Source organism: Bubalus bubalis, chromosome 2, assembly GCF_019923935.1.
Source record: "Bubalus bubalis isolate 160015118507 breed Murrah chromosome 2, NDDB_SH_1, whole genome shotgun sequence".
In the NCBI taxonomy this organism is placed as follows: domain Eukaryota; kingdom Metazoa; phylum Chordata; class Mammalia; order Artiodactyla; family Bovidae; genus Bubalus; species Bubalus bubalis.
The window spans coordinates 44,695,249-44,706,624 of NC_059158.1; the positions used below are offsets into that span (position 1 = coordinate 44,695,249).

General features: G+C 44.4%; 1 protein-coding gene across 2 annotated transcripts; it reads left to right on the forward strand.

The window, feature by feature from the left end:
• Nucleotides 1-672: 672 nt before the first annotated feature.
• LOC102389936 (rano class II histocompatibility antigen, A beta chain) lies at nt 673-9,777 on the forward strand. Of its 2 annotated transcripts, XM_006050281.4 has the most exons (6): nt 681-1,397; nt 5,236-5,505; nt 7,652-7,933; nt 8,492-8,602; nt 8,854-8,881; nt 9,438-9,777. In XM_006050281.4, exons 1-5 carry the CDS (start codon nt 1,295-1,297, stop codon nt 8,865-8,867), a joined length of 780 nt encoding a protein of 259 aa, XP_006050343.1. In that variant the 5' UTR covers nt 681-1,294; the 3' UTR covers nt 8,868-8,881; nt 9,438-9,777. The 2 variants fall into 2 exon arrangements, with proteins under 2 accessions (XP_044787710.1, XP_006050343.1); XM_044931775.2 differs by lacking the exon at nt 8,492-8,602 and having other exon boundaries at nt 673-1,397.
• The last annotated feature ends 1,599 nt before the right edge of the window (nt 9,778-11,376 follow it).

The following is an 11,376-nucleotide window of genomic DNA, read 5'->3' on the forward strand; positions in this document are numbered from 1 at the left end:
CTCCAAAGAAGACATACGGATGGCCAAAAAGCACATGAAAAGATGCTCAGCGTCATTAATCATCAGAGAATTGCAAATCAAAACCACAATGAAGTATCACCTCACACTGATCGGTGTGGCCATCATCAAAAAGTGTACGAACAAAGGCTGGGGACTTTCCTGGTGGTGCAGTAAACGAGTATCAGCTTCCAGGGCAGAGGGGCACGTGTATGGCCCCCAAGGACAGGCAGCGTACGAATGTCTGTGCTTCCTCAGTGGGTTGTGGGGTGAGTGGTGGTGGGTCTGTGGATGGGGTTTAGGCGAGAACTTACATAATGTTATCAACCAATACTACTTCAAAAAAAAGATCTCTACTAGAGATTATAAAATTTGTTGAAGGTAACAGAGTCTATTTTTTGTAAAATGATTTCTTTTACTCTACAGCATGTCAAATAACTCTACATTATAATTTTCAGTGGTAGCATAATACTTGTATGAAATTATGTTATAATTCACTTGCAAGTCCTCATTAGATAGTTTGTCTCCTTTTTAATTTTGAAAAATTTAAAATCTTTTTTCTATGTTTTATTCTATTATTTTTAAAAAGTAATTTTTATTGGAGTATGGTTGCTTTATGATGCTGTGTTAGTTTCTACTGTACAGCAAAATGAATCAGCCATACATACTCATTTATCCCCTTTTTCGGGGTTCCTTTCCATTTAGATCACCACAGAGCATTGAGTAGAATTTCCCTGAGCTATATGGTTACAGAGTTCATCCTTTTGATACAAGTACATTTTCCTCAAAATCTGTTGTTTTACATCATATCTCATGGTGTCTCGTAAGTCAAGGAAGGTAGTGAACAGCTTTTAGACAATTTTCTTCTTTCCCAAGGAATATCATTTCTTTTCCACCTCCGTACAGTCAAACCCTGAATATGAGAACCAGAAAAGTTGAAAAAATGTCCCAAGAAGAAATATGCCAATTCACTTTCCTTTTCTGGTTCCTAAAGTCTCCAAACACGTTTTCAGCGACCCAGTTCAGTGGGTTTTGGTGATGACCTAGTGATGGGTACCTATCAACGGTCCATGAATACTTTTTGAATGGAGAACTTTCTTTGAAGGTGTTTACCCAGAGACAAATGAGATCCCAAGTCACCAGATTGATTGGCCTCTCGCCTAGGTACTGTCCAATCCCAAAGTTCACAGGTTTCCTCATTTTCCTGCTCTGCGAAGTGAAGCGTCGGGTCCATTGGCGGCAGCTGCGGTGACTGCCAGAGCTTCCCTTACGCCATTTCTGTTTCAAGGCTGCAAGGATGAGGGTGGCCATCCCCAGGAGCCCCGGGACTGTGGCTGGAATGGTGATGGCTGTGTTCCTGGTGCTGAGGATCCCCGAGGCTCACTGCGGAGACGCTCCGAGTAAGTGCTGGACGGCTGCTTTTCAGAGCGCTCCAATCTGGGAATTAACCTCCGACGTCTCTTTGGTTTAGGGCTGGATGCAGAGCACTCTGGCCAAATCGCAGGGAGAATTTAGAAGGGCTTCTATCAAGGTCCAGGGTTCTCCTCTTCAGAAAAAAGAATGTTTCTAGATTCCTTTTTTCAACCTCTGCATTTGGAGAGAAGGCTAGTGTCTCTCAGGGAAAAGACTTTGGGATCGCAGAGTTCCGGCAGATAAAAAGGAAGTCCATTTCTACACCAGAGGCCAGGCAAAACGAGAAGCGTTAAGACTGCTCAGAGAGTCAGCGGCAAGGATTTACTGTCCTAGGCACTCTTTGGGGCGAGGGGTGTTTATGTCCACTCTGACTGAAGGTTGGAGAAATTCGAGACAGCTTTAGTCTCTGCAGCTTCACTCTCTGAAGAGGGTGAGCTCCTTGAGTGTGAGCTGCAGGTCCTTAGGCCCTTTGTCGGGTCTGAGAGGAGAAATGGGAAGGGTCCAGGCAACGATTGTCACTAATTCTGAATTTATGTACAACCCTGAATCCATATTGTTGTGGAATAGGGCTGTGAGACTAGTGAGAAAAGAAGAGAATTAATATTTACTGCGCACTCCAGTACTCTTGCCTGGAAAATCCCATGGACGGAGGAGCCTGGTAGGCTGCAGTCCATGGGGTCGCTAAGAGTCGGACATGACTGAGCGACTTCACTTTCACTTTTCACTTTCATGCATTGGAGAAGGAGATGGCAACCCACTCCAGTGTTCTTGCCTGGAGAATCCCAGGGACGGGGGAGCCTGGTGGGCTGCCGTCTATGGGGTCGCACAGAGTCGGACACGACTGACACGATTTAGCAGCAGCAGCAGCAGCAGCAGCGCACGCACAAATTTCCAAACCCCGTAGTAATACATTACACACATCTTTCTAAAACACAAACACGCGCACACAGATGACTCTAGGGGAAGTGTTATTAGCCGCTGTTTATTTTTAAACATTGCTTATTTTGGAATACACCATTATTTGTATAATGCAGACATTATGCAAAACATATATGGAAAGTTTAATAAAAGTGATACAGAAATATCCAAAAAACCAACAACCAGGTCTGAAATGACTATGCCCAGCACCCCAAAAGACCCCCATGTCTGTCTTCCCAATCACACCCACTTCTAATTTCCAGAAGTCAGCTCTATTATGACTCTTATAATCTTAAGATTACTGCTTTTCTTCACCGTTTGGACATATATGAACATATCCTTAAACAGTATAGATTAGTTATTTCCTTTTTTAAATGTTACTACAATTTTTTATTGCTACCAAACTATTTTTTGTTGAAGAATAGTTGGTTTAAGTGTTGTGCCAATTTCTGCTGTACAGCAAAGTGGCTCATTTGCTGAATCACATTTACACACATTCTTTTTTTGTTCTTTTCCATTACAGTGTATCACGGGATGTTGAATAGAGTTCCGTGTGCTCTACAGTAGGACCCTGTTGTTTATCCATTCTGAATGTAGTAGTTTCCACCCCCAAACTCCCAGTCCATCCTCTCCTTCCCCGCAAGCTGCTAGAAACCACACACCTGTTCTCCATGTCCGTGGCTCTGTTTCTGTTTTGGAGACAGGTTTGTTTGTGCCGTATTTTAGATTCCACGTTTAAGTGATATCATATGATATTTGTCTTTCTCTTTCGGACTCACTTCACTTAGTATGATAAGCTCTAGTTGCATCTGTTCCATGAATGGATTGTCTCACTTCTCAGGATAATGTTTGAGATCTGTCATAGATCTTTCATGTAACAATCATCAACCCGTTTTCATTGTTGTGCAGGAGATTCCATGTTATGAGTGTGCTACAATGTACTTACCCATTCTTTTTTTTCTTTTATTTGAATTTCAAAGGTAGCACATATTCATTGTAACAATTTCAAACCTTATTAATATAAAGTCAAAAGTAGAAGTAACTTCTTTCCTCTTCGTCTCCCCTTCCCTCACCCCCAATTCCACTTCCTGGAGAGAATCCCTTTATCAGTTAGGTGATAACCATCCAGATTTTTCTCCGTGCAATGGCAAATATATATGTTAATTGCCAAGCTTATCTCTGCTTGCTGTCTCACAGGACACGCAAGCTTAACAAGGACAAATGGACTGTGGACTTTCTTCACTAAACTTCTTTCTCTCCCAGATTTTCTCCTCTTTGTAAATACCACCACCATCCCACCCAGACGTTCAGGCCCTGAGGCTGGGAGACATTCTTGAGTCTTTCTTCACTGTAGGATCCCAAGTGCAATCTGCTAGCTCTACCTCCAAAATGTGCCCCTGTCCAGACACTTGTCACACCCTCCACTGCCAACCACCTGGTCGAAGCCTTCATGTACTTAGCCATTTCGATGTCCACTTTTGGATCGCTTCTACTTTTCCCCCTGTGTATCCTGAAGCCTACGAGCCTGCTTTTTCTTCGGCTATATATTTAGAATGGAAGTGGAGGTTCAAAATGGAATAGGTATCTTTACAACAGAATATCCAAGAGTTATTCAAATTGATTGCTTCTTATAAAAAGAACCCAGTTCTTGGCACTTTTGATATTTTAGATGTTATGCTTTCGTATCTGGTAGATATAGAGTTCGGAGAAGGCGATGGCACCCCACTCCAGTACTCTTGCCTGGAAAATCCCATGGACGGAGGAGCCTGATGGGCTGCAGTCCATGGGGTCGCAAGGAGTCAGACACGACTGAGCGACTTCACTTTCGCTTTTCACTTTCATGCATTGGAGAAGGAAATGGCAACCCACTCCAGTGTTCTTGCCTGGAGAATCCCAGGGACGGGGGAACCTGGTGGGCTGCTGTCTATGGGGTCACACAGAGTCAGATACAACTGAAGCGACTTAGCAGCAGCAGCAGCAGCAGATATAGTTGTATTTCACTGTATTTTTCTTTTGAAGTATTGTTGATTTACAATGTTGTGTTAATTTCTGCTGTACAGAAAAATGATTTAGGTATACATATATATATATATATACATTCTTTTAAAAAAGTATTCTGTTCCACTATGGTTTATCACAGAATACTGAATACAGTTCCCTGTGATGGACAGTAGGAACATGTTGTCTGTCTGTTCTTACATAACAGTTTGCATCTGCTCATCCCAAACTCCCACTCCATTCCTCCCTTCCCAAAGGCCGTGTCTGTATTTCACTGTGTTTTTAACTTGAATTTCTTTGATTTTAATGAGCATGGGCAACTCTGCCTCTGTTTATTCTCTACTTGTGTTTAGTCTTTATTGTAGTACCTATTTTGACATTTCTCCTTTCTTTTTCTATTATAGTATCTGTCTTATTTGTTTTTAAGAAATAAAAAACATACTATACTCCAAACCAAGCACATGGTCATCATATGCTTTGCCAATATTTGTTGGCACTTCTTGGCTTGTCTTTTTTATTCTCTTAAGATATCTTTTGATGAGCAGAAGCTGTTATTCTAATGAAGTTGATTAATCATTTCTCCTTTATGGCTTGTGATTTTCATGATTTGCTTAAAGAAATCCTTTATACTTCCAGAGTCACGAAGATGTTCTCAGATTTCATCTCTAATGTATTGGTAGGATTGCATTTCATACTCAGAACTTTAATTCATCCAGATTTAGTTTGTACAGGGTGTGAAGAATGGTCTAGCTTCATCTAAATTTTTCCCAGGGATACGACTCTGAGGGTTGAGAGCAGATTTTATTTAATCCTTTGGTGTTTTCCTTCTGTCGTCCATGCTTCCCTAAGACAAGTGGCTGGTTGGGATGCAAGGCTGAACTAAATCTCACTCCATGGGCTCTCCCGCAGAGAATTTCGTGTACCAGTTTAAAGGCATGTGCTACTTCACCAACGGGACAGAGCACGTGAGGCTTGTGGCCAGACAGATCTACAACAAAGAAGAGATCCTGCACTTTGACAGTGACCTGGGCGAGTTTGTGGCTGTTACAGAGCTGGGCCGGGTGTGTGCGGAGATCTGGAACACCCAGAAGGACCTCCTGGCGGAGTTTCGGGCCTACGTGGAGACGCTGTGTAGACACAACTACAAGGAGACGGCCGGCTTCACTGTCCAGCGGAGAGGTGGGCTTAGGACGGGCCGAGTTGCCTTCACACAGAGCCTCATGGGGAAGGACGCAGGAAAGTGGTCTTTTGTGGTTTTCCAGCATCTTGGGGGGACCAGGAGGGGTGTCAATCTCTAAGGAGGAAAAATGTTGGAAGATCCGGCAGGGCAGAGTTGGGAGGGTGTGAAAATCACTGGGGGCTCCCTTGGTGGCGCTAGTGGTAAAGAACCCACCTGCCGAGGCAGGATACGTGAGACACATTGGGAACAGTGACTGGCAACTGCAATCCTTCGAATGTCCCAAGCCCTGGCTGTATCTGCTGGGGCTTCTGAGTCCCTGTCATCTCCTAGGCTCCACACCTTTCTACAGCATCTGACTCTTGTGTACTTCCTTCATCCTTACCCTCGCAGAAGTAATTCTTCCTCCTTGAAATGCTCTCCTTTTCTCCACCTTCCCTTTCTTTCTCTATTGAAATCTCTCATCCTTTTAGTCCCAACCTCAAGAGCAGTTCTTCTGTCAGCTCTGCTGGGGCAGCTGGGTGGAGCTGGCCTTGGTCCTCCAGCTGTGAGCACAGCACACTTGGCATACATGTACCCATGCACATGTATGGTATGTATATACAGTTTAAACATTATCCCGTCTAGTAGCAGATGCAAGCTATCATATATCGGATGGATGAACAACAAAGTCCTGCTGTAGAGCACAGGGAATGATGTTCAGTATCTTGTGATGAACCACAATGGAAAAGAATATGAAGAGAGTCTATATGTGTACACATATATAATTGAGTCATTTGGCTGCACAGCAGAAATGAACACATTGTAAATCAACTATGTGGTGGTTTAGTTGCCAAATCGTGTCTGGCTCTTGTGACCCTATGAATTGTAGCCCTCCAGGCTCCTCTGTCCATGGAAATCTCCAGGAAAAATACTGGAGTGCGTTGCCATTTCCTTCTCCAAAAAAATCAACTATACTTCAATAAAAAATCAACGGTACTTCAGTAAAATCAACCCTACTTCAGCAAAAAATTATCCAGTCTGTGTTACAAAGACTTTTCACATAAATGATCTTGTTCAAGAAACCAGTGATTGCTAAACAAAGGTATTCTTCTCTTACAAAGTAGGCTAGCATATAAGCTAAATAAACTCAGAGCTGGAATTCTAATAGGTGACAAATATTTGTTATCTTTGTGTGTGTGTATGCAAGCATGTTAAGAGAGAATTATTTATAACAAAGCCTGAAAACAACCCAACTTTTTGTCAAGAAACAAATTGAGGCATAACTATATAATAGACTACTACTCAGCAATAAAAAGAAATAAAGAGGGATTTTCCTAGTGGTCCAGGGATAGTGGGGTTACCCACGCCTTCCAGTGCAGGGGTAGTGGGGTTCTTGGCCAGAGAACTAAGATTCCACATGCCATGTAGCAACAAAACCCATGTGCCAAACAAAATATCCATGCTGTAATGAAGACTCCCCTGCCACAGCTAAGACTCGATGCAGCCAAATACATAAATAAAATGTTAAAAAAAAGAAACAAGCGAATAGACAAATGAATTGAGTTATAACCATACAATAGAATACTATGCAGCAATGAAAGGAGCGGGAAACCATTACGTGGATGGATCTCATAGAAATTATGTTGAGATACAGAAGCCAGAAACAAAATAGCACATATAGTAACGTTCCATTTACATGAAAATTACAAACATGTAAGATTAATCTATGGTGTTGGAAATTAGAATAGTAATTGCCTCTGGTTAGAGGTGGTGGTCGGATAAGGCAATGGCACCCCACTCCAGGACTCTTGCCTGGAAAATCCCATGGATGCAGGAGCCTGGTAGGCTGCAGTCCACGGGGTCGCGAAGAGTCAGACACAACTCAGTGACTTCACTTTCACTTTTCACTTTCATGCATTGGAGAAGGAAATGGCAACCCAGTCCAGTGTTCTTGCCTGGAGAATCCCAGGGATGGGGGAGCCTGGTGGGCTGCTGTCTATGGGGTCGCACAGAGTCAGACACGACTGAAGTGACTTAGCAGCAGCAGCAGCAGAGGTGGTGGTAATACCTTTATCTGGTCTACTGTAGTTTCTAAGGACAGACTGCAGCCCCTGGTAAGAATTTCTTTGTTGCCTCATTCTCTAATTTTGTCTCTTTTCCTCCTAGTGGAGCCTACAGTGACTGTCTCTCCAGCCAGTACAGAGGCCCTGAACCACCATAATCTGCTGGTCTGTTCAGTGACAAATTTCTATCCTCGCCAAGTTAAAGTCAAATGGTTCCAGAATCAACAGGAGCAGACAGCTGGAGTTGGGTTCACACCTCTTACTCAGAATGGGGACTGGACCTACCAGATTCACGTGATGCTAGAGACAATACCACAGCTTGGAGACGTCTATGTTTGCCACGTGGACCACCCCAGCCTCCAGAGCCCCATCACAGTAGAATGGCGTAAGGGCCGCTTCATTGACCCTACAGACTCGACAGGAAAGAAAAAGTTCAGGGAGAGCGCTGGGTCTGATGGGGGTGGAGTCTGTCTTCATCCCTTGTGTCCTATGTAACTCTCTGATACAATTTCTGGGCTGGAAGTGACCGAGGACTAGATCCCAGTATCTCAAGTTGAAAAGCATCTGTTGAGTCCTTATCTCATTTCCCCCCCAAGATGTGATGGTGGTCCCTTCACATGACTGGACCCCTCTCCCCTCTCCTCCAGGCTGCAGTTCAGCCTGAGTAATGTGCCTTTTGAAGTGTTCAAGTTCTGGGCTTTGACGTAGAGGCTGGTATCTGAAGGTGACCCGTGGAGGACAGACAAACAAATGGACATGCCTCCTTGGGGCTACCATCCTCCCCCCACCATCCATCAGAGCCCCCCGGGATCTTTGCCTGCCCTCCCCTCTTCTATCTGGTTTCTGAGCCCCTCTGTCTCTTATACACACAACCAGACTCCAGGCTTCTGGATGAGGATGCTGTGGGCCGTGGCTACACTGACGTGAGGGCTTTTACTTCCAGGGGCACAGTCTGAATCTGCCCAGAGCAAGATGCAGAGCGGAATTGGAGGTTTTGTGCTGGGGCTGATCTTCCTTGGTGTGGGCCTTTTTGTCCACTTTTGGGATAAGAGAGGTAAGGCACCTTGGGAGAAAAAGGGGAAGACAGGTGCTGGGCTGAAAAGCCTCTGTTGATCCTTCTCTGGTGACTGTCTCAGTGACGTTGGGGTGATCTTCTTTTGTGGCAGTTGAATCCTTATTGTATGTGGGTGGGAGCAAAGAACGTTCTGGACCTGCCCCCCTCATTTCCTTTCGGAGGCTGAGATAAAGAGAGATGTTATTTTCTCACCAGCTGGGTGAATGAGTTTTTATTTTCCTTCCTTCCAGCTAGCCGATCCTGAGGCCTCATCCACAGGTAAGACCCCTCCCCTTCTGGCCCAGAACAATGACACACACAAGATAGAGAAAGCTGTGGAGCAGGTTGGTCTGGACTCTCTCACCTGCCTCTGTTATTCCTTTCTTGGTCCACACCACATTCACTCATGTGAGTTGCGGTCAGGAAAAAGCCTGGAACCTTCTGTGCAGTCTCTGCAGGAGACCTCAGAGGTGGTTTCTCCAGAAGAGGACCCAGCCTTTCCTATCATCCATTCAGGAGTGTCTGAATGATGCCCCAGACTCCACCATAACAGGAAGTACTCCTGAGCTTGCCGGTAGGAGAAAGGGTAGGACCCACAGTTTTCACCCATCTGATTAGTCCATGACCTGTGCTCAGAAGCTGGCCACGTGACCCTTCAAGCTGAAGATGTGTGTTCACTTTGGTAGAGTATGGTCCTTCCTTAGTTCCAGGAGACATAGTGAAGAGCAGGTGTTAGACGAGATTAATCTCAGTGTCCCCAAGGGACCCAGAGGGGCTAGGGCTGAGTCTGCTTCAGGGGTGGGTATGACTTATGAGTCCTGCGTCTCTCCTCCAGGGTTCTTCTTCCTGGGGTCTGTCATGACTCTTCTCTGATCTTGTCCTGCGATTCTTCTCCGGACCTGTGAACAAGCCAGCTCCGCCCGCATCATCCATCAGGACCTGACTCTCGGTGACCCAGAAGCAGCTGTCACATGCTCTTTTTGTTTCGATTTTTCCTGGATTTCTGCCCATGACTCGGCTCTCCTCTTTGGCTCTCTGAGCTGCCTGCTGATCTGTTTGAACCATAAATACCCTCAACAGGCATTGCTGATCTTGTTCTCTTCTGAAGACTGCCCGTGAATTCAGTGTCAGACTCTTTTATCTTTCCATCAAATAGTTTTCAAAATTAAATAGATTTGTGAATCCCTTGTGTTCCCAATTCTTATTGAGTGTGATGTTGGTGGTCCTGGGGAAACATTGACAAAGAAAAGGTCAGATTCTCAAGTTCAGTTATGTCCCCAAGAAGGTCAGATCCAGGCAAGGAGACAAGAAAGTCATGGGTCCCCATCCTTGGTCTAATTCAGGTATCACGTAACAACATGAAGTGAGGTGTGAAGTAAATTCAATTTTCCATCGTCTGTGGGTCCCGGAAGCTGGGATTGTGTGCAGCAGACTTTTCTGGCTTCTACTACAGTCTACAGTCTGACGAGTTTTTATATATTTGTGCAAGTGAAACGGTTTGGTCCCTTCATGGACCCAATGCCCAATGTGATGAATCAAACTGACAGCACAAAAATCTGTCAAGTGCACTGTCTCCCTGGGGCAAAATATCAATAAAATTATTGCTCATTGAATCCAAACTACAGGAATGTATAATTAACAGTGGAAGCTTTTATTAGCAAGTATTTTTTTCCAGTGCATATGATGAAAACTCTCCTAAAATCAGCCTAACGTTAAACATTCATTTGGGAGTTTCATGTATTTGGAAAGCTCGTGCTCGGATTTGACTTCAGAAAAATGCCTGGATCCCAGGATGTCAGTGAGACCATCCCCCCTCTCTCTTAGCACGTCTCTGGGCCCTCTCCCTGCCTTCTGCCTCAGTCTGTCCTCGCAGTGTACCTCTCTGTAGCTCTCTCCATCTCTATCTCTGTTTTCCTCTTTCTGTCTCTCTCCATTTCTCTCTTGCCGTCTGTCTGAAGGCCCCTTTCTCTCCCTGTTAATCTATTCATGGGTTTTCCTGTCTTTCTGTCTCTGTGAGTGCTTTTCTTCTTCTATCCATGTTTCAGCTTCTGAGTGTTTCTCTTTCTCTGTATTTTGCTCTCTCTCTGCCTTGCATGTGCGTTTCTTCACTTGCTGTGCCCACCTCTCAGAATCTCTCCCGTCCATCTCTTCACCCCTCACTCTGCTGGCTCACATGCCTGACTACCAGTCTTTCTCTTTCTGTCATTCTCTCTGCCTGTTATCTTTTTGTGTATATTCTTTCTTGATATTGTTTGTCTCTCTGCTTCTCTCTGCCCCCACTTCTCTTTTGGGATACAGGTTTCTTGCTTTCCCTGGCTCATGCTCTGTGTATGTCTCTTGAGTTCTGCACTTCCCTGTTCGTCTCTTATTTTCTCCTATGGGAATTAAGCATTTTCCACATGGCTGGTAATACAGCCATCTCAAATTTTCAGCCCATCACCCAACGACAAAAGACCATTATGTTGAGTTCAATTTAATAATCTAGATGAAGTCTAGGTATGAGGGACTCATACCAGATTGGCCAGGCTTTGGGCTTGAACGCAAATCTCTGTCATAGATGGAGACTTTTTTCCTTTCCCAAAACAAGGGTGGAAAAGAGTAAGACTGGATGGATAAGCAACACTTTCACCACCACCATCCATTATGCAAAACTTTGATACCTGAAGTTTCTCTGTCTCTGCTTTTCTGTTTGAAAAAAAAAAAAATCAGAAGCTGTTTCCTCTATGTAGAATTTATGTAGTCCGTATACAACCAATGCTTCACTTTCCTATTCT

Coding starts and splice junctions, on each gene's coding strand:
- LOC102389936 (XM_006050281.4), top strand. CDS start 1,295: ATGAGGGTGGCCATCCCCAGGAGCCCCGGGACTGTGGCTGGAATGGTG. Junction 1,398..5,235: donor TCACTGCGGAGACGCTCCGA/GTAAGTGCTGGA, acceptor GCTCTCCCGCAG/AGAATTTCGTGTACCAGTTT. Junction 5,506..7,651: donor CTTCACTGTCCAGCGGAGAG/GTGGGCTTAGGA, acceptor TTTTCCTCCTAG/TGGAGCCTACAGTGACTGTC.